The sequence below is a fragment of the Elephas maximus genome, chromosome 22 (genome assembly GCF_024166365.1).
Source record: "Elephas maximus indicus isolate mEleMax1 chromosome 22, mEleMax1 primary haplotype, whole genome shotgun sequence".
NCBI lineage: Eukaryota > Metazoa > Chordata > Mammalia > Proboscidea > Elephantidae > Elephas > Elephas maximus.
Genome location: NC_064840.1, coordinates 3,212,233 through 3,239,734, shown reverse-complemented (window position 1 = coordinate 3,239,734; position 27,502 = coordinate 3,212,233). Strand labels below are relative to the sequence as shown.

Here is a 27,502-nt window from a genome sequence, read left to right as displayed (position 1 = left end):
CACACGTGGTGCTGTCCTGATGGAGGAGGAGACAGTGAGGAGACACGTAGAACATCACACGTGGTGCTGTCCTGATGGAGGAGGAGACAGTGAGGACACACGTAGAACAGCACACGTGGTGCTGTCCTGATGGAGGAGGAGACAGTGAGGAGACACGTAGAACATCACACGTGGTGCTGTCCTGATGGAGGAGGAGACAGTGAGGACACACGTAGAACATCACACGTGGTGCTGTCCTGACGGAGGAGGAGACAGTGAGGACACACGTAGAACAGCACACATGGTGCTGTCCTGATGGAGGAGGAGACAGTGAGGAGACACGTAGAACATCACACGTGGTGCTGTCCTGATGGAGGAGGAGACAGTGAGGACACACGTAGAACAGCACACGTGGTGCTGTCCTGATGGAGGAGGAGACAGTGAGGAGACACGTAGAACATCACACGTGGTGCTGTCCTGATGGAGGAGGAGACAGTGAGGACACACGTAGAACAGCACACGTGGTGCTGTCCTGATGGAGGAGGAGACAGTGAGGACACACGTAGAACAGCACACGTGGTGCTGTCCTGATGGAGGAGGAGACAGTGAGGACACACGTAGAACAGCACACGTAGTGCTGTCCTGATGGAGGAGGAGACAGTGAGGACACACGTAGAACATCACACGTGGTGCTGTCCTGATGGAGGAGGAGACAGTGAGGACACACGTAGAACAGCACACGTGGTGCTGTCCTGATGGAGGAGGAGACAGTGAGGACACACGTAGAACAGCACACGTGGTGCTGTCCTGATGGAGGAGGAGACAGTGAGGAGACACGTAGAACAGCACACGTGGTGCTGTCCTGATGGAGGAGGAGACAGTGAGGACACACGTAGAACAGCACACGTGGTGCTGTCCTGATGGAGGAGGAGACAGTGAGGAGACACGTAGAACAGCACACGTGGTGCTGTCCTGATGGAGGAGGAGACAGTGAGGACACACGTAGAACAGCACACGCGGTGAGGGGGACCATGAACCAGGTTATACTCTGGAGAGTGACTTGTGCGCGGGGCTGCTTTGGATGGCGTGTTCTTTGAGGAGGGGACACTTGAGCCAGTTAGTAGGGGGACTGTGTCAGCTGCAGTTGAGTCCACCATGACTCATGGTGACCCAGTGCAGGATGGAACAAACGCTGCCCAGTCCTGTGCTGTACCCATGATCTGTTGCAGATCAGACCACTGTCATCCACAGGGTTTGCATTGGCTGAGTTTTCAGAAGCAGATCGCCAGGGCTTTCTTCCTAGTCTTAGTCTGGAAGCTCTGATGAAACCTGTTCCGTGTACAGCAACACGCAGGCCTCCAGTGACAGAGGGGTGGTGGTTGCGCATGAGGGGCACTGGCTGGAATGGAACCTGGGCCCCCCGCCTGGAAGAAGAGAGTTCTATCACTGAGCCACTGTGGCCCTAGTGTGGGAACAATGGCTATGAACATGGCCGCTGACCTTGTTCCTCTTCATCCATCGTCCTCTGTGGGGCTCCCCTTGTTCTAAAGACACTCATGCTAGATGGCCCCTCCCTACTGTCCCTGGGGCCCCACACTGCCTCCACACATTCCCCGGGACTCCTTCAGCCACAGGTTGAGGGCGCTGCCCACATGGGGCCAGGGTGCCCTGATTTAAAACCTTATTAGAGAAAGTTCGTTTATTGAATTTCCAGTGCAGCCTGTCTGACCTCCAGGACACGATTCCAGCTAATGGATCTCAGTGCCAAGATAAAAGCAATGCATGTGGGCACCTGGCAGGTCCGCCGTCCCTGGTAACTGAGGTGCATCCGTTAGCTCCCCACACGGTTGATAACCTCTCCTGGGCAGCAGCTACCTTTTCCCTGAGTGTTGGCTCCTGTCAGCACTAAACTTCCTCTCTGCCAAATTTACTATCGATTTCCTTGAGAGAGGAGAGAGCCTTCTGGAGACAGCCAGGATCTTCAGGTGTAGCCTGAGTTTTTAAAGAGCCTGTGGGTTTACTACCACGTAGGGGTACACCCCAATAGGAAGATGGGGCCACGTCTGCCCAAGGCAGGAAGGGTTTTCCATCTGCGCTTCCCCTGCCCGAGGGACTGGAAGGAATGCTGGCGGTCTGTGTCTGCAAGCACCCTCTGCTTCCAAAGAAAAGGAGCTCAAGGTCGGCACAGCAATCTGCAGAATCCAGGGCAGCCTTTTCAGCCACTGCCCTCCTGAGGAGCAATCCGTGGCTCCCTACTGCTCTTCAAGAACCTGCCACGACCTGCACGGCCCTGCGTGATCTGTCCCTCAGCCTCGTCTCCACCATGTCCATCCCACTCCATGCTCCTGTTGTCCCCAGCACACGCTGCTTACTCTCCAGAGCCCAAAGTCCTGCTCCCCTGGACAGAGGCCCTGCACCCCAAGGAACGAGCAGCTGCATGTTTGCCAGAGAAATAGGTGTGGGAAATGACTAAACAGCCCCCATCCTTAGAGTCCCACAGTGGTGCAAACGGTTGAGCACTCTGCTGCTAACCAAAAGGTTAGAGGTTCAAGTTCACCCAGAGGTCCCTCCGAAGAAGGTCCTGGCTATCTCCGTCTGAAAATTATCAGCCATCGAGAACCCGGTGGAACATAGTTTGTCCTACTCTGACTAAACAGCAATTCTTTTATTTTTTAAATCCCTGGCTAAAGAGAAATAAACCACAGATTTGGAATATAAATAGACTTTTCTGTCCCTCAGAATTGCATTTGCTCGACGCACGGCCAACAGCAGCTCCTTATTCTGTCTAAACTGCAGGCTTTCTTTTACATGGGTTGGACCCCAGGACCTTCCTCACCCCTGAGACAGTCTTGTGGTCAGCAGGGGAAAGAGGGCCCTTCCACTAAGTTAAGGGAGAGAGAAATGTTTTATGACACCCACGTGGAGAAGTGGGAGGACAGACCTTTAATCCTAAATTAGCAAACCTCACTAAGTCTATTTGTATGGGCCCTGAACACGGACATCTGAAATGGGTTATGGTCACTGTCTGATGAAACAGGAAGAATCTATCACTTTACTGACAGTAGGAGAGACAGAAAATAAATAGGTAAACACACCTGATACACGGGATGACTCCAGACATTGACAAATGCTCCGAGGAGCGCCTCATAGGGCAGTAGGGTAAGGAGAGGTTACCAGGGCAGCCTCTCTGAGGACACACAGTTGACCTGAGAGCTTCCTGAGCAGAAGGAACAGCGAGAGCAAAGGCCCTCGGGTATATACAAGCTCTGGCATCCAAGGAACAGAAAAAGGGCCAGGGGGGCAGGAGTCTGGGGGGTGAGGAGGAGAGCAGAGAGAGGCGAGGTGGAAAAGTAGCCAGGGGCCAGGTTGTCTAGGGCCTTCGAGTCACCATGGTCGGAATGTCATTTTACTCTAAAAGCAGTAGGTTGCTACAGGACATTTTGGTCTGGATTTTAAGTTGATCACTCTGGCAAGTATGTGAGTGGTCCTATTGTAAGCCTCAGTTCACAGATGAGGAAACTGAGGCCCAGACAGGTTTAGTGACTTGCCTGAAGCCACACAGCTGATAAGTGGCGGAGGCAGGATTGAAACTCACTTGTGCCTGATCGCTGAGCCTGTGATGGTCTTAGGCCACCCATGGGCTCAGGCAAGGACAAGAGGATGGGGTTTTCCTCACAGACGATGGTGGGATTCACCCCAAATGCGCTGCACAGTATGGTGGCCACCTGCCATGTGTGCTCCTTAAGTTGAAATTGGTCAGAATCAGATAAAAGTTAAAATTCACTAGCCACATTTCAGCTGTTCACTGGCCAGCAGACCAAAACGCCCATTGCCCTCCGGTCGGTTCCAACACATAGCTACCCTACAGGACAGGGTAGAACTGCCCCTCGGGTTTCCAAGGCTGCAGTCTTCACAGAAGCAGAGTGCCACATCTTCCTCCCGCAGAGCAGTTAGGGGGTTCAAACTGCAGACCTTTCAGTTAGCAGCTGAGTGCTTAACCGTTGCACCACCAGGGCTCCGTTCAGTAGCCACGTGTGGCAAAAACCACACGCTGTGGAGTCGACTCCAACTCATGGCGACTCCACGTGCGTCACAGTACAGCTATGCTCCTTAGGGTTTTCGATGGTTAACCTTTCAGAAGTAGATCACCAGGCCTTTTTTTCTGAGGTGCCTGTGGGTGAACTTGAACTTCCAACCTTCCGCTTAGCAGCCGAGCACGTCAACTGTTTGCACCACCCGGGGACTGCTATTGGAACATAAAGAACTCATCCATCATCACCGAAAGTTCTGTAGGAAACAGACCCAGAGCCTTCGACCGGACAGATGAGAGCTACGCCACATCCATTCCTGGGAGAGGTTGATGGTAAAAATAAACCACGGCACTGGCCAGAGAAGAGCAGGTTGTCCTGACCCTCTGCCTTAAGTTACAAAGAAGACTGTTTTAATAAAAGGCTTTCGCACAACACAGCACAGTGCATTTATGAGTCAGATTTTAGTGGTGCCAACTGGAGCTCTGTCTGGATTTGCTTAACTGGGGACAGAGGTCTGCAAGCCCTGGAGTCTGTGTGGCTGGGGATGAAGGGTCTTCGTGCAGATGAAGTTGCTGGCTAAATCCATGCACCCCAGGCCAGGGAAGTCTAGGTTGGGATCTGGGTACCTGCTTTCCCTCAGGGAGCTTTCAATTCTGGAAAACAGTTCTCTTCTGGGTCTTGCTTTTTCTCCTGCCAGATGCTATAACTCCTACCCCTCTGTGACCCTCTGCTGAGAGCAACCTGAGAACAAGGGTTTGGTGCATAAGGTGGGGCCTTTTATACCAGCCTCCAAAGGGCTCGTTATGTCTTCAGGGAAAACCACACAGATATGGAATGGTTCAGGCTTGAGAATTGGCTTAAAGAGTGAGGGGAGACGACAACAAAACAACAACTCGTTGCTGTGGAATTGATTCGGACTCGTGACGGCCCCGTGAGTGTCAGGGCAGAATTGTACCCCACAGGGCTTTCAATGGCTGATTTTTTGGAAATAGATCTCCAGGCCTTTCTTCCCAGGCACCTCTAGGTGGACGCAAACCTCCAACCTCGTGGTTAGTAGATAAGTGTGGTAACTGTTAGTACCACCAGGGACTCCGAATGAGGCTTAGAGCAGTGAAGTATCTGCCAAATCAAATGCAAGTCTGTCTGGCCCCAAACTCATGTCCCTAAGATGCATATGAGGCACTTCCTTTTGTCTGGGAAGCTGCCTTCCTGTGGACCTGATTGGAGTCCCTAGAGGGTGCACATGGTTAACACGCTGGGTTACTTGGTTCAAGTCTACCCAGAGACACCTTGGAAGAAAGGCCTGGCAATCTTCTTACCAAAGATCAGCCATTGAAAGCCCCATGGAGCAGTTCTACTCCACGCCATGAATTGAAGTTGGCTCAAGGACCAACAGGTGGGCCCACTGTTCAAGGGGGCTTAGCAGTCCTGCCTCCCCCCATCTCTCCCTCACTCTTTCCATCTCTCTCCCTCTCCGCCTCTCCCTCTTTCTGCCCGCTCCCTTTCTCTCTCTCTGTCGCTCTCTCTTCCTCACTTTCTCTCTCTCTGCCTCTCTCTCACTGGTCCAAGTGGGGTGGGCAGCCTGCCGCCCCCCCCAATGGCCCCGCCCCGGCCGCACCACCAGCCCCAAGTGGACGGAAGTCCCGAGACCAGAACGACACGATGCTCCAGGTCTTGGCAGCGCTGTGCGCTGTCAGCTGGATAAAGTGTGATTTATCTGCCTGGCTCTGGCATGCTGTCGGCCCCTGCTGCAAGGGGCAAGAAAAGGAGGGAGTGCGTAGAAACTGCCTTGGAAATACTGCTTATTCTGGCTTTTCTCTACCTTTATCTTTTTCCTTCTCTCCCAGAGGTGTCAGAAAAGCAGCTGTAATGCACTTTAGCAATGAGAAGTGCTGAACTGCGGCGGAGGCCGCCTTAAAATGTAAAGCCTGGGCTCTGGCAGCTGGGGGAGAAGAACACGTTGTGCCAAAGTTAGGGGTACCCGCCGAGGGGCTGGCAGCAGGAGGGGAGGGTTTGGCCCAAAGTTGGGTGTTGATGGCCAGGACTCAGGTGGTCACCACTCAGGCAGGAGGCTGTCATGGGGCAGCTTCCCCAACCCTGAACCAGCAGCCCATTGCCTTGTGTCTACTACTCGTGGCGACCCCACGTGTGTCAGAGCAGAACTGTTCTTCCTAGGGTTTGCAATGGCTGATTTTTTGGAAGTAGATCTCCAGGCCTTGCTTCCAAGGCATTCTGGGAACCACCAAACTTTGTTACGCAGCCGAGTGCTTTAACTGTCTACAACGCCCAGAGACACACATACACACATGTTTATGTATATGTTGTTCTTGTTAGTTGTCATCAAGCCGACTCCAACCCCGTGCGTTGCAGAGTAGAACTGATCCACAGGGTTTTCAAGGCTGTGACCTTTCGGAAGCAGATGGCCAGGGCCTGTCTTCGCAGGCACCTCTGGGTGAGTTTGAACCACCAACCTTCCAGCTAGTAGTCGAGTGCTTTAGCCGTTTGCACCACCCAGAGAGAGAGAGAGGGAAAGGGGAGTGTTATGAATTGAATTGTATCCCCCAAAATATGTGTTGTAAATCCTAACCTTTATGCCTATGGTTATAATCCCATTTGGGAATGGGTTGTCTTTGTTATGTTAATGAGGCATGATCAGTGTACGGTATATCTTGAGTCAGTCTCTTTTGAGATATAAAAGAGATGAAATGCAAGCTAGCAAGCAGAGATGGGGGAGCCTTGCCCAGGAGCAGAAGCCCAAAGAGACAAGGACCTTCCCCTAGAGCCGACACAGAGAGAAAGCCTTCCCCTGGAGCTGACGCCCTGAATTCGGACTTCTAGCCTCCTAGACTATGAGAGAATAAACTTCTGTTTGTTAACGCCGTCCACTTGTGGTATTCCTGTTATAGCAGCACTAGATGACCGAGACGGGGAGAGATATCTACTCTAAGGAACCGGCTCATGGGATTGTGAGGACCATCCAGTCCAGCACCTGGATGCAGCAGGCTGGGGACCCAGGCAGGATTTCTATGCTGTAGCCCTCAGGTGGACTCAGTCTTCCTAGAAAATCTGTTTTTGCCCTGAAGTTCTTCAACTGATTGGATGAGGCCCACCCACATTATCGAGGGTGGTCTCCTTTACTTGGAGTCAGCTGATTGCAGATGTGAACCACATGTACGGAATAGCTCATAATGTTTCGACTAGTGTCATCTAGCCTGGCCACGCTGGCCCATCCCTTAGGGCCAGGCCTGCCATCTGCCGGGAAGGGCGATAGCCTCCATCCACGGTGGGAGAGACGGGGACAAGTCAGAAGGGACAGCTCAGTCACACAGCCCCAGGACGGTGCATGAAGAGCAAAGCTTTGGGCCTGGAGGCCTGACTCGCTGATGACGGGCGCTGTCGTCTTGGGCAAGTTGCACCCACTTCCCATGCCTCAGTTTCCACATTGGTAATAGGGATATGATGGAAATGGCAGATCCTTTGTATGTTTATAGCGGACACTTATAAACACATAAAGACCCATGGAACCTCTTATCACGGATCCTCGGTGTTTGCTCTTGTTATAGAACAGGCACTTACCCACGGAAGCCCTTCTCCTCCTACCTTCCAACCCAGCCCGGCTTTCCCATCAACACCAACCTCTGACAGGTGTGTGTGTGCGTGTGTGTATGTGTGCAACTGTGTGCGCGTGTCTCTGTATCTCTGTGTGTCTACATGTATATATGTGTGTACTTGTGTGTCTGTGTGTGAGTCTATGTGTCTATTTGTGTCTGTGTATACATCTGTGTGTGTATATGTATGTATCTGTGTGTCTCTCTGTGTCTGTGTATCTGTGTGTGGGGGTGTATGTCTGTGTGTCTGTGTGTGAGTTATGTGTCTGTGTGTGAGTTATGTGTCTGTGTGTACATCTGTGTGTATATATGTATATGTCTGTGTGTCTCTCTGTGTCTGTGTATCTGTGAGCAGGGGTGCATGTCTGTGTGTCTGTGTGTGTGTGCACATGCGCCCGTGTGGTGGGTGGGCGTCAGAGGCGATGTGTGAGCAGTCGGCTGAGTGTCCCTGGTGTGGGGAGCGCTCAGTGACCCAGATACCTGAGCACCTCTTCCCCCGCCCACTGCCGTGGTTGCCTTGGCAACACTCCACCCTGGAGATGCTGTGACCAGTTCTGGCCCTTCGATTCTCTGCTGAGAACCGCGTTGTTTGCATGAAGATGTAATATGCAGGGCAGTCCCCAGGGCCATGCTCCCCAGCCACCCCACAGCCTACCCCTGTTGGTGGAAGTGCAGGCTGGCGGGTTGGGGCTACAGTGCAAAAGTAATAATGATAACCCCTGGCACTCACAACCCCTGGGTGCTGGGTGTGGACGGCAGAGCAGGAAACAGACATCAGAGGGAGGCAGCCTGCTGACGGCTGGGGGCACGCTTTCAATGCTTGTAACACCGGGCACAGGTGACAGCCCTCCCAGCGCCCCCACCCCTCCATCCTGGCACCAGGGCAGAGAACTCCAGTGCTTCCAGGGCACAGCCCTGTAACAAGGACGAATGCAATGGTTTTTCAGTGTTGGCGACTAACTTGATATGTTTAAGATACTGCAGGCCACGTGGGACCCAGGGCCATGGTTTACGGTCTCTGATTCATACACTGATTCATTCATTCATTCATTCATTCATGCTGCCTGTAGCTCCAGAAGTGACTGAGGGTGAGAATGGTGGAGGAAGCACGTTGAAAATGTAAAGCAAGGGGGTGTTGATATTTTATATTACGGAGCAGGTACACAAATTGAAACGTGCAAGAAATGCAAATTTAATTCTTCTGTGTCTGAACTTAACTTCCACTTCCAGCCCCTGCCCCCTAAGTGGCTAGAACAGTGTTTCAGGAGCTGATATTTGAACACGTTTCGTTTGAAATGCTGATTACAGACCCAGTGGAGGTGCTGAGTGAGCGGCTGGACACGTGAAGACAGGATTTTGAGAGTCCTTAGCACAAAGGGGAAACCCTGGTGGCGTAGTGGTTAAGTGCTACAGCTGCTAACCAAAGGGTCGGCTGTTGGAATCCGCCAGGCACTCCTCGGAAACTCTACGGGGCAGTTCTCTGACTTAGAGGCTCGCTATGAGTCGGAATCGACTCGACGGCAGTGGGTTTGGTTTTTGGTTTTAGCACAAAGGTGGGGTTTAAAACATCCTAACGGAAGAATTACAGTAACTACAGGATGTATAAAATCCCATGGAGCCCTGGTGGCACAATACTTAAACATTTGGCTGCTAACTGAAATGTCAGTGGTTCGAACCAACCCAGCAGCTCCGTGAAAGAAAGACCTGACCATCTGCTTCTCTAAAGATTATGGAAAAAAAAAAAAAAACAAAACCCAAACCCATTGCTGTCGAGTTGATTCCAACTCACAGCAACCCTACCAGACAGAGTAGAGCTGTCCTTCAGGGTTTCCAAAGAGCAGCTAGTGGATTCGAACAGCTAGCCTTTTGGTTAGCAGCCAATCTCTTAACCACTGTGCCACCAGGGCAGTCTACTCTGTCACACGGGGTCGCTGTGAGTTGGAATCTATTCGACGGCACCTAACAACAACAACAAACATAAGATGCCGCGTGAACACAGAGGAAGGGTCGACTGTATTAGTTCAAGGAGCAGGACTCAAAGTGTGGTCCCTGGGCCAGCAGCATCTGGGACTTTGTAGAAATGCAAATTCTTAGGCCCCCTGCAGACCTACTGAATGAGAGACTCTGGGGCGGGGCCCAGGAATCTGTATTAATAACCCCCAACCTCCCCACAGTGACCCTGGTGCTACCTCAAGATTGAGAACCCTGCTGGCTGGAGGAGGATTCAGGCACAGAGTCCCATGAGACATCAATGGTTGGATGTCTTTTGTGTGACCAAATTCTGTCTTACTTAGTGCTGCTGTAACAGAAATACCACATGTGAATGGCTTTAGCAAAGAGAAATTTATTCTCCCACAGTCTAGGAGGCTAGAAGTCTGAATTCAGGGTGCCTATCCCAGGGAAGGCTTTTTCTCTCTGCCAGCTTTGGGGAAATATCCTTGTCATCAATCTTCCCCGGCTGAGGAGCTTCTCGGCAGAGGGACCCTGGATCCAAAGGATGCGCTATTCTCCTGGCTCTTGTTTCTTGGTGGTATGACGTGCCTCTGATGGGCCACAATCACTCCATCACACAGTCCCGCCCAGTCACCTGGGTGGGAGCCACAAGACCATGGCTAGAAAGGCCACGTAAAAGTAATCAGTCGCACCACAGGCCACCCCCTGGCTTTTCTAGCCATGGTTCTTTCATGTTTGGAGGATAACTTCCCCTTCCCAATCATTTTACCAGTCCAAAACAATCATTAACAGATCGGTCTTTCAGGCTGAGGTTACTCAGGTACCAGTCATTCAGGTCTCCTGCAGGTGTTCATCTGATTTGCTCAGGTGCTCCGACCATGTGGAGAAGATGCCTTTGCTTTCCCTTGGAACATGCCCCCAGCCTCTCCCCTAGGGGGCAGGTGATATCATCAGGACGTCGCCAAGGCTCGTGGAGAAACTGGAACCTTCATGCATTGCTGGTGGGAATGGGAAATGGTGCAGCTGCTATGGAAAACAGTGTGGTGGTTGCTCAAAAAGCTGAATGTAGAACTACCTTATGACCCAGCAATCCCAGTCCTAGGTGTGTACCTAGAAGAAGGGAAGGCAGGAACACAAACAGAAACCTGTACACCAGTGTTCACTGCAGCATTGTTCACAACAGCCAAAAGGCAGCAACAGCTGAAATGTCCATCAACAGATGAGTGGATAAACAAAACGTGGTATACGCACACAATGGCATAGTGTGTGTACAGCCATAAACAGAAATTAAAAAAAGTCGTAAAGTCCTGATACATGCCATGACATGGATGAATTGTGAAAACAATATGCTGAGTGAAATAATTCAGTCACAAAAGGACAAATATGATCCTACATAGACGAAAAAAGCAAGTGCATTGAGACCAAAGTTTATTAGTGGTCACCGGGGGCGGTGGTCATTGTGTCGGGGGCACTGAACTTCTTTTATGATGGTGGAACCAACTGGAACAGGACAGTGAGAACGCTTGTACAATGCGATTGAACGAAATCCATCTCAATGAATTGTGCATTTAAAAGATGCTGCATCGAGGCGTGTTTTGTTATATGCATCTTTGCCACAATAAAAACAAATCTAAAATTTTCAAAAAGGACTTGACGATAGAACATGACAACTGAACAGGTGCTGCTCAACCCAAACTCTACAACCTGCCGGTCACTGGCCCCGTCGCTGCCGTGGCTTCGGCCGTCATTTTTTTTTTTTAATAATTTTTATTGTGCTTTAAATGAAAGTTACAAATCAAGTCAGCCTGTCACATATAAGCTTATATACACCTTACTCCATACTCCCACTTACTCTCCCCCTAATGAGTCAGCCTGCTCCCTCCTTCCAGTCTCTCCTTTCGTGACCATTTTGCCAGTTTCGAACCCTTTCTACCCTCCCATCTCCCCTCCAGACAGGAGATGCCAACACAGTCTCAAGTGTCCACCTGATACAAGTAGCTCACTCTTCGTCAGCATCTCTCTCCAACCCATTGTCCAGTCCCTTCCATGTCTGATGAGTTGTCTTCAGGAATGGTTCCTGTCCTGGGACAACAGAAGGTTTGGGGACCATGACCGCCAGGATTCTTCTAGTCTCAGTCAGACCATTAAGTCTGGTCTTTTTATGAGAATTTGGGGTCTGCATTTTTTTTTATCCCACTGTTCTCCTGCTCCCTCAGGAGTTCTCTGTTGTGCTCCCTGTCAGGGCAGTCATCAGTTGTGGCCGGGCACCAACTAGTTCTTCTGGTCTCAGGATAATGTAGGTCTCTGGTTCATGTGGCCCTTTCTGTCTCTTGGGCTCATAGTATCGTGTGACCTTGGTGTTCTTCATTCTCCTTTGATCCAAGTGGGTTGAGACCAATTGATGCATCTTAGATGGCTGCTTGTTAGCATTTAAGACCCCAGATGCCACAGTTCAAAGTGGGATGCAGAATGTTTTCATAATAGAGTTTATTATGCCAATTTACTTAGAAGTCCCCTTAAGCCATAGTCCCCAAACCCCCGCCCTCGCTCCGCTGACCTTCGAAGCATTCAGTCGTCATTTTTTAACATCAGAGCAAGCAGAGACCAGTGGGAAATTTTCTCAGTAGGCAGCCCACCCTCAATGCAAGATGCAAGAGACTCCCAGAAACGAGCCCAAGGGACTTACAAGATCCTTGTGGAGCTTAGGTTCCTTTGTGCAGGCGAGCATCTCATTTTGTGATCCGGAGGCTTCCACCTCTGGTCACTCAGGAGATGATTAATGTGCCGAGCCTCCCCCAGACATTCGTGACACCGTCAGGGATAGCAGTGACAGTGACTCTTTCATGCACAGCAACTTCGTACTCTTGGCCTCCTTTTAATTGTTCATATCTTCTGGAGCGGCCTGGCTCCCTCTCACCAGGGCTCAGAGAGGTAATAAATGAGGCAAGTCAATGGCCTGTGAATTACAACATTGATTAAAGAAGTGATTACTGATAGAACTCTTACTGGGCTATTATGCTAACGTCTGTCCAAATCCTGGATGGTGTTCACCTCCTAATGACAAGCCTGGGACAGCAACGAAAATTGGTTTCTGTCCTTAGTCAACATGTAAACATTTTTAAACCAATCTTGACCGTAAGTGAGAAGATCCATCCCTGCACCCCCTCCCAGGTGCTCTGCGCCACTGTCTCGGCCAGATGGAGAAATTCTCTCAGCCCAGCCCTCACCAGCTGCCCTCCAGATACAAATGTAGGTTGAAGATGAAAACTGGGCCCAGAGTGGCCGTCCATAGTGCCCTGAACCGGGGAAAGAGGGTGTCATATCACAAAGAGCTCATTGCTCAGCACTGGCTGTTTTTAAGCCCTCCCCCACACAAGGGGATCCTGTTCACTTAGGAGTCCACAGTCTAGAAAGAGGCGGATAAGCAAATGGACAGTTATAACATAGTGCTGCGTGAGCAGTTCACGAGTGACTTCATTAATTCTGCAGTTTTACCCAAGACTGTATGTGTGTGCATTTGCCTAGCAAGAATGAGCTCTATATGCATATCAGTGGCCCCAAGACAGTTAGTCACCACTACCTGAGATCCTTTTGGAAGCTTTCAAATTAGGTTATGGTGTTCCTGATGGTCTGGGCACCATTTCCTCTCAGTCTCTCGCCTCAGCTTTCCCTTGTTTGGTTGTGCCGAAGCAGGTGTCCCCATGAAGAAAGAACTGTTCATCCATCCATCCATTCATGCATGAATCCATTCACCCATCCATTCATCTATCCACCCATCAGTCTGCCCATCCATCCTTTTGTCATCCATCCATCCATACATACTTAACCCATTTAGTTGTCCATCTATTCATCCATCCATTCATGTACGAATTCATTCGCCCATCTATTCCTCCATCTACCTATTAGTCTGTCCATCCATCCATTCAGCCATCCATCCATCCATGCATAATCCATTCACTCATCTATCTTTTCATCCATCATCAATCTGTCCCTCTATCCATCCATCATCCATCCATACATATATACATGCATATATCCATCCATGTATTTATTCATCCACCCATCCATCCCTCCACTCATCCATCCATCCATCCCTCTGTCTGTCCGTCCATCCATGCATCTGTCCAACCACCCATCCACACATACACATATCTATTCACCCACCCATCCATTCATCTATCATCAATCTGTCCATCCATGCATCCATCCATCCAGTCTATGCTTTGCTGAGCTCCTGACTCATGATCAGTTGGTGCTGGGATCCAACAGACCAACAGTGAATAAGATGTACTTCTTGCCTTCAAGGACTTTAGTTTTGCAGATATCACACGGGCCCCTCCTCAGCTCTCAGCCACAGCTGCAGTGGGAAGCTTCGTGCAAGTCCAGGCTCACTTTGTGACTGGAGAGTCCCCCTGCATGTCTCTTTCTGCTGCCTGGAAGAGCCTTCCCAGATGCCACTGGCCTGGTGCAATCATACCCTGAAAGTGCCCCAGGAGGTAGCTCCTGACTGGTGGGAGATAGGAGCCGGTAGATAAGTACTCCCACCTCTTATTCATCAGGTCGACAATTCTAGATGCTTCTCCTGAGGCCCTGGAGAAATTGAGCCCAACGCACAGCAGCCACCTCCAAAGTGCACCACAAGCTTCTGTTTGGGGTTATGAAAAAGGCTTGGGAGTAGTTGGATTATACACCACAAATGGTTCATACAGCAAATTTATGTGGAAAAAATATATTACTACAATCAAATTTACCAAAATAATGGGCCTTTCTATCGCCTGTTCCTCTTTCCTTGTCTCTCTCACCCCTGCTCCTTGGGGCTGCCTCTCAAGTAAGCTGCCTGCACTGAACCCTTGTCTCAGGCTCTACTTTGGAACCAAGCTCAATGAACACGGTGTTTTGCCAAGGAACAGGACAAAGGGAAGCAAGGTGGTCTCCTGGGCCCCGTGAACGTCTCCTCCACCCCCTCCCTCTGTCTTTGCAGGTGTCCGACCGCTGTGACTACGTCTTCGTCAACGGCAAGGAGATGAAAGGCAAGGTGGACGCAGTGGTGAACTTTACGTACCAGCACCTGAGTGCCCCCCTGCACATCACTGTGTGGGTACCCCGGCTGCCTCTGCAGATCGAGGTCTCTGACACTGAGCTGAGCCAGATTAAAGGCTGGAGGGTTCCCATCATGGCCAGTAAGAGGTGAGCCCAAGCCGGGAGAGGCTCCAAAACCAAGCCAAAGCACTTGCCATCTAGTTGACCCTGACTCATGGTGTTCCCACATGCATCAGAGAACTGTGCTCCATAGGGTTTTCAGTGGCTGATTTTTCAGAAGTCGATTGTCAGGCCTTTCTTCCAAGTTGCCTCTGGGTGGACTCGAACCTCCAACCTTTCAGTTAGTAGTTGAGCATTTAACGATTTGGGCCACTCGGGTTCTGGGTGATGCTCTGTGCCATGATAATAATGGCTTTCTCTGCTGACCGTAACCCTGAAGGAGCTAGTCGTGGACCTGGTGCAGGGCAGGTGCTAGTTTGATCAGAGGGATTATCATTTCCCAAAACCCTAACAAGAAGCCCCTGAGGAAAGCAAGGCTGCAGGGTAACTCAGGCAGCCACAAAGGGTGCTCAGTGGCTGGTTGTCTGGAGGCTGCACCTGGGCTTCTGTTACACCGCCCCTTGAAAGTGGCTCAGGATGTCACAAGGGAAGTCATAAGTTGTCTAACCCCTCCGCCCCCAGGGAGTTTGAGGCCTGGTTTATTTTCTCCAAGTGAAGTGGCAAATCCTTCTCCTGTGCTTTGTGAATATAAGCTTGAAAAGCTCTCTGCAAATCACGTTACGGGATAAAATTTAATTGCATTTGTGCTGACAGTAGGCTTACTTAAATATAAACAAAACAGACCCTCTAACTTATTTACATTGTGTGGTTCTGGGTTGTGACACGTAGGAGTTCTGGTTTCATCCTTTCAGGAGCTCCTGTCTCTGTGGGCCCCACTTCAGCCTATGTTAGCTGGATGAGGCCAGTAGCTGAGTTGCTGGTTCCCTGACTGAAATCCTTCATCCCAAACCATTTCATTTTAAGGGACAAATTCGAGTACACCTCGAGAAGAGTAACTGGAAAGGGGGCTGTGGAATTCATTTTCTATGGGAAGACATGAAGGGTTGGCCTGCTTGGGAGAGAGCAGCCAAGAGTCCATGCACAACTTGGTGGTCCTGAGCGGCTAAGAGAATGAGTATGAAATAGTAGTTTAGTTTAACTAGTAAAAAATATCTTCCTTGAGCAGTATGGAGCCCTGGCGGCACAGTGGTTAAGCACTGGGCTGCTAAGCAAAACGTTGGCAGTTCAAATCCACCAGCCATGGCTTGGAAACCCTATGAGGCAGTTCTTCTCTGTCGTACAGGGTCACTATGAGTTGGAATCAACTGGATGACAATGGGCTTTTTGGTTTGAGCAGTAAGCTCTTTTAAGATCTACCTATATGGGATCAAAGGAACAATACCAACTTGAAAGATACAGATAGGAAATTTAGGGGGCAGTGAACTTATGTTAATGGGTATGAACATTTCAGAAAAGGAGGGCGAGAATGGATGTAATCAACATCCCTGGGCTGTCCATGTAGAAACTGCTGAATAGGTGTATGTTTTTCTGTGCATGTTCTCAACAACAAAAACAAAGAGAGAGAGAATGGGTGTGCTCCGTGTCCTGAAGACTGGTGGTCCTGAGCGGCCAGGACAATGGCTGTTCCGTGTCCCTGAGGAGGGAAGAACTGGGACTGGCTGAGTTCAAATACAGGCTCTACTGCTTACCAGCTTGTGGCCTTGGGCAAACTTCCTGACCCCTCTAGGCATCAGTTTCCTTATCTAAACATCAGAATAATTAGCTTTGCCTCATAGTCTTATGGAATTAAAATAGTTACCACACGTGGGAGATGACAAGGCCTGGCACATCTCAAGAAAGTCCTACAGTGTTATCCAATAGAACTCTGTTTGGGTGGAATGTTCTAGAACTGCCCTGTCCAATATGGTAGCCACTAGCAACAGAGCACATGCAAATGGCTAGTGTGACTAACGGACTGGGTTTTTAATTTTGTTTAATTGTCATTCATTTAAATTAAAATATACAGAGCCACACATGGCTAATGGACAGTGCAGGCTTAGTGAATATTACCTCTGAAGTCTAATATTTGTCAATAAATGTACTCAGGAAGGAGCTTGCTAACCCTCTAGCTACCTGGGAAAGAACTGGCGCTCTTGCCTTGGGTGTCATCTTGCCGAGGCTGGCGTGGGTGACCCCTGCCTGTCTGCATGTTACTCAGAGGACCTTGGTCCTATCTCTGGAGCTGAAATCTCCCTCTGCTGTCCCATAAGGCCCACCCAGGACAGTGAGGAGGAGGATGAGGAGGAGCGGCGGGGCCGGGGCTGTGCCCTCCAGTACCAGCACGCCATGGTGCGGGTCCTCACCCAGTTTGTGGCCGAGGGTACTGGCCCATGGGGCCAGCTGAACCACCTGCTGAGCCCCGACTGGCAGCTCGACATCACCCACCTGGTGACGGACTTCATGAAGCTGGAGGAGCCCCGCATTGCCACGCTCGAGGACAGCGGGGTCCTGGTCGGGCGGGAGGTTGGCATGACGACCATCCAGGTAGGAGCTGGAATTCCTGCCTCCCCAGCCCTGAGCACTGACCAGCGGAGGGGCTCATAAGATGGGTGGGCTATTGTTGTGGAGGACCCTTGCCTGCTGTGATGGCTGTCCCTGGCGTCACAGAGGGGCCGGAAGGCTAGCACTTGGACCACAGGTGGACCAGCTTTTTGAGCTCCACTCTGCCTCCAACAGAACTGAGAAGGAAATGGCCACATGCCCTTCGCACCCACAGCACCCTGTCAACTGCCGCACCCTCTGTTCCCACCACCACCCCAATCCCCCACATACCTCTGAGCCCCTCAAGGCCCCACTTTGCAGATCCACCCCTCCTACACCTCTTAGAGTAAGTTTATCATCTCTACGGCGCCCACCAGCGAGCGGTCAGGCTGCATCCTTCCTTCCCCCGTTTTCTCTCAGCCACTGTCTGCTTCTGCCCTGTACTCACTCACCAAGCCCTCTCCGCACACTTACCACCTATCTTTTGCTCAAAGAAAACCCACATTTCTGGTGGAATTCCAGAAAAGGCGACTGGGTAGTGCTCAAGTCCCACCCCTCCAAAGCCACGCTAGACCCTACAGGACCACCCTGTGTGGACGCAGCTGGTGCCCTCCTATCAGTCCCCCGCATACCCACGCCCAGCTTTGGCTGATGTGAGGAGCCGCAGGTCAAATTTCTGCAGAGGACAGGTTGTGGTGGGAGTCCTCGTTAATCCCATAAATCAGATGGCCCATGGTCCAGGCTGCACGAAGTCAGGCTGTATGCAACTCTCCACAAGTCCCATCAGCAGGATGACCATGGATGGTTAACCGGGCTGTACGCTGTACGCTGTACAAAGATGTCTCACCTGGGCAGGAGGGGCTGTTCCCTTTTAGAGACTGTGTGGATTTTAATACTCATTTCAGTGTCCCAGCACTTGGGGGAGGGGTGACTTTACCTGACTCACGCAGGCGTGGCATAGACTAGAGTGTGTGCTGAGGGCATGAAGTCACCTGATTCACACAGGTGTGGTGTGCACTACAGTGTGTGCTGAGGGGGTGACTTTACCTGATTCACACAGGTGCAGTGTGGACTAGAGTGTGTGCTGAGGGGGTGACTTTACCCGATTCACACAGGTGCGGTGTGGACTAGAGTGTGTGCTGAGGGGGTGACTTTACCTGATTCACACAGGTGCAGTGTGCACTACAGTGTGTGCTGAGGGGGTGACTTTACCTGATTCACACAGGTGCAGTGTGCACTACAGTGTGTGCTGAGGGGGTGACTTTACCTGATTCACACAGTTGCAATGTGGACTAGAGTGTGTGCTGAGGGGTGACTTTACCTGATTCACACAGGTGCGGTGTGGACTAGAGTGTGTGCTGAGGGGTGACTTCACCTGATTCACACAGGTGCAGTGTGGACTAGAGTGTGTGCTGAGGGGGTGACTTTACCCGATTCACACAGGTGCAGTGTGGACTAGAGTGTGTGCTGAGGGGGTGACTTTACCTGATTCACACAGGTGCGGTGTGCACTACCGTGTGTGCTGAGGGGGTGACTTTACCTGATTCACACAGGTGCGGTGTGGACTAGAGTGTGGGCTGAGGGGTGACTTCACCTGATTCACACAGGTGCAGTGTGGACTAGAGTGTGTGCTGAGGGGGTGACTTTACCTGATTCACACAGGTGCAGTGTGGACTAGAGTGTGTGCTGAGGGGTGACTTTACCTGATTCACACAGGTGTGGTGTGGACTAGAGTGTGTGCTGAGGGGGCGACTTTACCTGATTCACACAGGTGTGGTGTGGACTAGAGTGTGTGCTGAGGTGGGTATTCGGCCCCTTTGCCCGTGTCCTGGATGGAGGAAGCATTGCTGAGGAGAGTTCCAATCCCTGGACTCAGGTGTGACGGGCTGTCTGTGTCTGCCCATCCCACAGGTCCTATCCCCACTGTCAGATTCCATCCTGGGGGAGAAGACGGTGACTGTGTTAGATGACAAGGTGGCAGTTACAGACCTGGCCGTCCAGCTGGTGGCTGGGCTGTCCGTCACCCTCCACCCCAGCCCCAACAATGGCAAGGCCATCACAGCTGTGGCCACGGCCGAGGAGCAGCTGCGGACCCCCAAACAGGTAGGGGCGTGGGTTCCCGAAAGCCAGAGGGAGCAGGTGGGGCCTGAGCCCGACCAGAGCAAGGGGAGTAGCGGGGAACAGGCAGGTTAGCTGAGCCACGCTCCAGAACGGCCCGTGTCGTCATTGCAGACGAAGGCTTCCCTCTTTAAGGTAACACTGGCCAAGGTGACGGGGGCAGGGGGATGCGTGGACAGCTGGGGCCCAGCCTCCTACCCCTCCACTCTGTTCTCTCAGCAGCCAGAGGTCTTTTAGAAACCTGAATCAGATCATGCCTTTGACCTGCTTAACATCCTCCGATGGCTTCCCATTGCACTCAGGATAAAACCTGTCCTCCTCACCCTCCCCGGGTGGTGTAAACGGCTAACACCCTCATCTGCTGACCGACGGGCTGGGCATTCGAGTCCACCCAGAGGTGCCTCGGGAGAAAGGCCTGGTGATCTACTTCTGAAAAATCGGCCACTGAAAACCCTGTAGAACGCAGTTCTACTCTGACACACATGTGGTCACCAGGAGTCGAGGCTGAGTCCATGGCACCTGGTTTACTGCGGACGACGACGACAATCCAGGAAGATCCCCCCGTCTTAAGGTCACCTGTACCGCATAACACAGCTCATCATGGAGGCGATAGCTCACCTTATATCCAGGTTCCGGGGGTTGGGAATCGACATCTCGGGCGGGAGCCATTCTAGAAACACCCGCCACAAGGGGGCAGGCGCGACCTGACTTTGATGGTGCCAGGGGCTGCTGGAGGGGCCTGCGATGCCTGCAACTCCAAGTCCAGCCCACCGGGCTTCTTTGCTTTTCCCCAGGGCAGGGAATGGGTGCCCTGTGTTCTGATTTGCAAGAAACTGGGGAACGAGGGGCGCAGGAGCAGACAGTGGGCTGCAGTGTGCTGAGTGGGTGGTAAATCAGGGCGGACGATGGGTATCACCACCTCCGTGGTGGGACAGGGCTACCTCTCTCCCTCAGACTACTGGGGGACCTCAGGGCAGACTCGGGGGGATGTTGGTATCTGATCTGCGGACACGACTCTTGAAAGGGCAGTGTTTCACATCATTCCTGGCCTGTGTGCTTTGGAGACATTCACAATTTCTCATCTGTGGGGAAACACTTGACGTCTCCTGAGAAAGCCCTGTGTTCCCATGCTGCTGCCATGGGCTAACGGGAGCACTGAGCCTCCGTCACATGGCGGGTCTGATGGAGATGGATTTTGGCAAGCCCGGGGCATTTGGAGGGTTTATTTAATTCAGATTATCTGCCATTCTGGGGGCTCATTTTATGTTATGTTCTTTCTCCGCCTAGAGTTTGTGAAGAAAAATTAATTCAAGATGAACAGTCAGCCAAGATGAGCTAGGCTACTGAGTTACCAAACCAAACCCAACCCATTGCCGTCAAGTCAATTCCGACTCATAGCCACCCTATAGGACAGAGTAGAACTGCCCCAGAGAGTTTCCAAGGAGCAGCTGGTGGATTTGAACTGCCGACCTTCTGGCTAGCAGCTATAGCACTTAGCCACTATGCCACCAGGGTTTTCCCTACTGAGTTAACAGTGTTTTATCTCAGCCCTCAGGGTGTCAAAGGCTGGCACCTTGGGCTTGATAATGTCAACTTTAAATACAAAATCTGAAAGCGTTTTAAGCCTCATGGCTGTGCTTACCCCATATACCTTGTTTGTTCTGAGGAAAGCTGAACCCGAAGCCAACCAGCTGCCTTGGAGTCCCCTCTGACCCAGTGTGTGTTGGGGTGGAACTGTGCTCCTCCGTAGGGCTGTCGATGGCTGGATTTTCAGGAGGAGATCTCCAGGCCTTTGTTCTGAGGCCTCTGTGGACTCGAACCTCCAGCTTTTCAGTTAGCAGCTGAGTGGGCTCACCGTTTGCACCCCCAGGGACTCCCTGTCCTTCTCTGTGAAGACACTTTGGTGAACATGTTCAAGGACATCTTTGTAAAGCAAGCCAATCGGAGCTGAGCACCTCAGGGTTTTTGTTTTCTGATAAGGATTACACTGGGGCTGTTAGTGGACGTCTGCAGTCCTTCTTGTTTATATTAAGGTGATTTCTGTGGCCTGAATGCTTTCTCCCAGGTTCAGCAGCCCCTGGGTCTGGAGCTGGGGTCCTGCCCCCTGTTCCAGGAGGGGCAGGCAACCATCTCAGCAGGGCGTGCCCTGGGCAGACCTCTCACTCTCTGTCTCCCCTTAGGAAGCGGTGGTCAGCACGTGGCTCCAGTTCAGTGACGGCTCGGCGACGCCCCTGGACATTTACGACACCAAGGACTTCTCGCTGGCCCCCAGCTCCCTGAACGAAGCCATCATTTCCGTCTCCCAGGGCCGCTCCCCGAGGTGGCCCATGGTGGTGGCTGAGGGCGAAGGCCAGGGGCCGCTGGTCCGGGTGGACATGACCATCGCAGAGGCCTGCCAGAAGTTCAAGCGCAAGAGCGTGCTGGCTGTGGGCATCGGCAACGTGAGGGTCAAGTTTGGGCAGAACAAGGCCGAATCCAGCCCCAGCCAGGATGACAAAGACGAGGAGATAGAGAACCATGCCAGCGACCGCCGGCAGAAGGGCCAGGACGGGCACCCCCTGGGCAGCCCCTCTGGGGGGCGCGAGGAGGGGGCGCTTCGGAAAGCCACCACCACGTCCCGGTCGCTGCTGGACAACAAGGCGGTGAGGACTAGCCGGCTGGATGGGGGTCGGCTGCCTGGGGAGGGGCAGCTACAGAACATCCCCATTGACTTCACCAACTTCCCAGCCCAGGTGGACGCACCCCGGGCGGGGGCTGGGCTGGAGGAGAGCGGGCTGGTGCCGGCGCATCGGGGGCTGAGCGACCTGGAGATCGGCATGTATGCCCTGCTGGGGGTCTTCTGTCTGGCCGTCCTTGTCTTCCTCATCAACTGCGCCACCTTTGCCCTCAAGTTCAGGCACAAGCAGGTGCCCCCAGAAGGCCAGACCCCCATAACGCACTCCCACGACTGGGTGTGGCTGGGGAACGAGGCGGAGCTCGTGGAGAGTGTTGGGGACCTGTCTCTGCCCCAGGACGAGCACACTACCATCCTGGACCGTGGGCTGGGGGGCTGCGAGGAGGGCAACCTCCTCCTCAATGGGGGCTCCCAGAGGCACACTCAGGGCCAACCACCCTGTGCTGCGGACTCTGGGGGCAGGGCCGAGCCCCTACACTCCCCCACCTCTGGGAGGAAGCGGGTCAAGTTCACCACGTTCACCACCATCCCCCCGGACGACGGCTGCCCCACCATCAACTCCATCCTGGGCGGGCACGAGGAGGACATCAAGTGGGTGTGCCAGGACACGGGCAGCTCCAGAGACCTGAGAGACTACCGGGAGAAATTCAAAGAGAAGGCATAGGCTCCCAGCCCCCAGCTATCCCACCATCTGTCTGGTCCTGAGAATCGGGCACAGGGGGGCAGGAGGAGCTGGAGTGGGCTCAGCAGGGCAGGGCTGGGAGTCCATGGCAGACAGCTGGCCGTTTTGAAGCCGGGAAGGGACGTTTTTGTACCAAGGGTTTTTTAGTGGTAGAAGATGCTGGGTTTTTGGAAGTTGGTGGGCAGAACAGACTCAGGTGGGCTGACCGAGGCGCTGAACTGGGCAGGCAAGGTGAGGAATAGTGTTTTATCAATCAAAATATAATACAGACAAGCTACCAAAAATTATTTGTTAAAAAATGCAAAAAGACAAATAAAAAGAGACAGAAATCAGAATCTGTTTATATTTCTAATAAAGGAGCAAAATCTAAAAAATAGGGCCTGTAAGAGACATCTTCCGTTTTAATACACCGTTTCCCTTTCTGAGGGCGGCCTGTCCACCTGGGTGCCGGCGGAGGTGTTTCTGAGCACGGAGGGTCTCGTGCAGGAGGCCTGAGGATTTTTCTAATCCTTCCTTAATAATTTCTCCTTCTCCGTTTCCACTCTCCTTGTATTCCTTTCCTTTTGTGTTCGTTTGGTTTATATTTAAGTTTATTTTTGAGTGTCGGGTGGTATATTTTCCCGAATCTAAGCACAAATCATGTCTCTCTCCATTAGATGAATTCTTAAGAAGTCATTTGGATGCTTTTCTATGTTCCTCCAGCCTTGTTGAAATTTGTTCAGGTTTTACAATTTGAGAGAGTTTTCAGATCCTCCTAGGAGGAGGGGTGGGGCCCTGCCAGGCACCATTGACCCTCCACCACCATCACCATAGGGTAACACCAATCAGGCAGGCCACCCTGGGCTGCTCCTTACCCTCAGCGACCCCAGCACTGGTGGCATGGGGGTTCTCGTGCCCGAGAATAATCTAGAAACAATCAGGCGGGAAATGTCTATCCTGAGACATGCTAATGCTGAAAAATGCACAAAGATGAAAACTGTTTGGGGCCTTTACATTGTTTTTCTTTGGTCGGTGGGGTGTACCAGCATAAATGGAAAAACGAATCTATGTCAGATTGTCAATCTGCCCTGTTTTTAGCAGCGTACTTATGCAAGTAGCTCACTGCAAGCACGCGTTCGTCCACAGTGATGGGAACGTGGCAGGGAAGGACACACGTGGCAAAGTCAACCCCTTGCTGATCCCCAGACACCCGCCGTTCCGGTGAGCGTCAGCATCCACCCCAGAAGGAAGACATCTGGCCAGCACTGTGTGCCCTCAGCCGGGGATGTTGTAGATACCCAGGGGTGCTGTTATTCTTCCTTAAGTACTAAAATTAATTGCTACTAAGGGGGTCTGGAAGCCTCATAACCTCAGCTGGACCTTTACAAAAGAAATTTCTGGTGCATATTACAGACAAAAAGGAAGAAATATTTATTTATACCTGTGTTGCTAGTTGTCATTAAAATGCTTCCCATCAGGATCTTGTGGGGTATTTGTCTTATTTAAAAATATTCAGGGATATGATTAATTGTGGTAAATACGTAGGCAGTAAGACATCTCCACTTCAGGGTCTTCACACCTACCGTCCAGTCACGTTAATCACGCCCATCGCTGTTGGAGCCTGGCCTTGACCGTCCCGTGTTTCCGTCGCCTTCACAGGAGGGCAGTGTCCAGGGGGGTAGTGCTTATGTTTCATTGAGTTGCTACGCCCACCTCACCCCCAAAACGTACAACTTGCTGAAGAAATAAGCTGCCTGTTAGGCTAAAGGGAAACGATACATTGGCCAATCACTTTTTCCTCCCGGCTTCTGAACTGGCCCAGGGTAGCTCCTAACAAGGAAGCCCTTCAGGCACTTAGCGCCGCTGTCTTCGGCACAGCATCTCCCACCTGAGCCAGTGCAGGATCACCCCAAGGCTGCTGGGAAGACGGGTAGGTGGCCCAGGCCTCCCGCAGGGCGTCTGACTCCGCGGGTCTAGGTGGGGTCTGGGAATCTGCATTGCCAACAAGTTCCGGGCATTCGGTGCTAAAGGTCTGGGGAGCCCACTCTGAGAACCCCTGGTTTACGCGGAAGAAGGAAAGCAGAGCCACTGGGTGGGAAACTGTTGTCGTCGTTCCAGGTGTGAGTGGGATGGTTGTTTCTGTGGTTGGTTGGGGAAGAGAATTTTTTGATAGAAGACGAAGTACTGGTATTTATTTTAAATAATAGCTTTACTGAGACAATTCATATACCATACAGTTAGCTCATCTAAACTGTACAATTTGGTGCATCTTATTCTTGGTGGAAACGACTTGATGGCACCAGTTTTTTTTTTTTTTTTTAGCGTATTCACAGAGCTGTGCAGCCATGACCACTCTCCAATTCTGAACTCCATACTCACTAGCGCTGTCGTTGGGTGACGTAGAGTGGATTCCGGCTCACAGCGATCCCATGTGACAGAGTAGAACTGCCCCATAGGGTTTCCTAGGCTGTAATCTTCACGCAGCAGATGGCCAGGAGTCTTAGTTATCTAGTGCTGCTATCACAGAAATGGAGCCCTGGTGGCGCAGTGGTTAAGAGCTCGGCTGTTAACCAAAAGGTTGGCAGTTTGAATCCGCCAGCTGCTCCTGGGAAACCAAACCAGGCTTGTCACCTCCAAGGACTCTCGTCTTATTATGCTAATACAAGCTTTACATGTGTTTTCCTGTGTTAAAAATGTAATTAAGCTGACATAAAAGCAATCTAGGCTCATTACAGAAGATCTGGAAAATGAAAAAACATAGAAGAAATAAAGGAGAAAACCTCTAGCCCATCTTCCAGAAATAAAAGTGAATAACTATATAATCTTCGGAGCCCTGGTGGCACAGTGGTTAAGAGCTCAGGCTGCTGACCAAAAGGTGGGCATTTCGAATCTACCAGCCACTCCTTGGAAACCCAGTGGGGCAGCTCTGCTTGAGTGTTTTGTTTTTCCCCCCTAATATTGCTCACAGCTTTGTGAGGCTGTGGTCGTGTTTTGGAAATATATCATTATAGATGTGACTGTCAAGTTATTTTTCCGGTTTTTAAAGGTAGCCCATGTGCATTGTAGAAAATTTATGAGGATGACTTATTTCACCTCTGTTGGCACTTTGGTGACATCCTTACAAGTGTTTGCCCTAGGGTTTCTTTCTTCCTTCTTAGTTAAGATCAAACTGGAAATAATGACTTTTAAGCAGAATGCTCCTTAGAAGCGAGATGGCAAGACTTTGTCTCACGTACTTTGGACAAGTTATCAGGAGGGACCAGTCCCTAGAGAAGGACATCATGCTTGGTAAAGTAGAGGGTCAGCGAAAAAGAGGAAGACCCTCAACAGGATGTATTGACACAGTGGCCACAACAATGGGCTCAAGCATAACAATGATTCTGAAGATGGTGCCGGACGGGGCCCTGTTTCATTCTGTTGTACGTAGGGGTCGCTATGAGTCAGAGCCGACTGGCCAGTGCCTACCATCAACAACAACAAGCATAATGAACAAGGGCAGTTCCCCAGATCTAGACAGAAGATGACAGGCTTGCCGTGTCCCGTGGGACTGGCTGTGAGCTGCATAAGGGGGCGCGCCAAGGGCGGGAGGGGGAACAGCTGATGCTGAGTTAAGTCCACCTCGTGGTTACCCCATGTGTGTCAGAGTAGAACTGCTCCATAGGGTCTTTAAGCGCTAATTTTTTGGAAGCAGACTGCCAGGTCTTTCTTCCCAGGTCCCTCTGGGGAGATTCAAACCATCAACCTTTTTCTTAGGAGTGACAGAAGGGGCTAAAATCCAGCCTGGTATCTCTTTGTCAACCTGCACCTATCTGCTGGAGGAAGGGTGCATGGCGCTTATTTGGACACAAGCACCGTCTGGTGTCAAGCACTGTTGGCTGCACCCACCGAGAGGAGGCAGCATTGTACACAATGCTCCCAAGAGGCTGGCAGGAGCACTGCACGATGGTGTGAAAGGTCAAGGCTACAGATGCCCGCACCAGGAACTGGTCTGATCCTCGCTGGCAAAGAGGCAACGGGACTCCTGCAGACTAACCCTTCCATGGGTAACAAAGACACAAGTGGCAAACTGTACTTAAAAAGGGCTGTTTGAAGGCACTGGAAAGCAGCCATGGCTGTCAAGATGGTGAGGCCAGGGAGAAGTGAAACGTATTGAGGGGAGCCCACGCTGGCAGCCATGCTTCCTCTTGAGGCACTTGCCACGTCTTAGAAACTGAGCCAAGAGCTATCATGAGGTCCAGGGCCACCAAGGGCCCAACGTCACTCAGTTCTGCTTCAGCAGTCAGACCCTGCCTCCCTCTCAGGACCCCGTAGCATGCTTTGTCATTAGCTGCTGTGAAGTCAGACCCTGACCCATGGTGACCCCATGTACAATGGAGTAAAGTGCTGTCCAGTCCTGTGCCATCTCCGTGATCAACCAATCTGGCTGTCCAACCCACAGTGTTTTCACTGGCTGAGTTTTCAGCAGTAGATTGCCAGGCCTTTCTTCCTAGTCCCCCTTGGTCTGGAAGCTCTGTGGAAACCTGCTCAGCATCATAGCAACACACAAGCCTCCGCCGAGAGAAGGGTGATGGCTGTGCGTGAGGTGTGTTGGCTGGGAATCAAACCCAGGTGTCCTGCACGGAAGGTGAGAATTCTACCGCTAAACCACCACAGCACTGCAAGTTCTTCATAGCGGCCCAAGATATTCAGGCACTTGTCCGCTAGAGACCAAATGTGAGTGTACTGGGCTGGTCTCTGAATCTCAAAATTTATAGCTGGAAGAGGCTGCACTTGGAAGGTTTCCTGCTTCTAAACTAACGAACGAAACAGTCCAGGAGCTCTGACGGCCGAGTCCTGTTTCAGGAGGTCTTCCTTTCAG

At 51.6% G+C, this 27,502-nt stretch overlaps 1 protein-coding gene across 2 annotated transcripts in view; it reads left to right on the top strand.

The window, feature by feature from the left end:
• The window catches only part of TMEM132C (transmembrane protein 132C), a 354,656-nt gene extending 330,540 nt beyond the window's left edge, over window positions 1-24,116 (top strand). Inside the window, exons 6-9 of one of the 2 annotated variants that reach the window (XM_049866225.1) lie at window positions 14,553-14,758; window positions 16,921-17,194; window positions 19,103-19,294; window positions 21,490-24,116. In XM_049866225.1, the coding sequence (XP_049722182.1) occupies window positions 14,553-14,758; window positions 16,921-17,194; window positions 19,103-19,294; window positions 21,490-22,647 (1,830 nt within the window). In that variant the 3' untranslated portion in view covers window positions 22,648-24,116. The remainder of the gene's footprint in view (window positions 1-14,552; window positions 14,759-16,920; window positions 17,195-19,102; window positions 19,295-21,489) is intronic. The other variant, XM_049866224.1, reaches the window with a different exon arrangement.
• The last annotated feature ends 3,386 nt before the right edge of the window (window positions 24,117-27,502 follow it).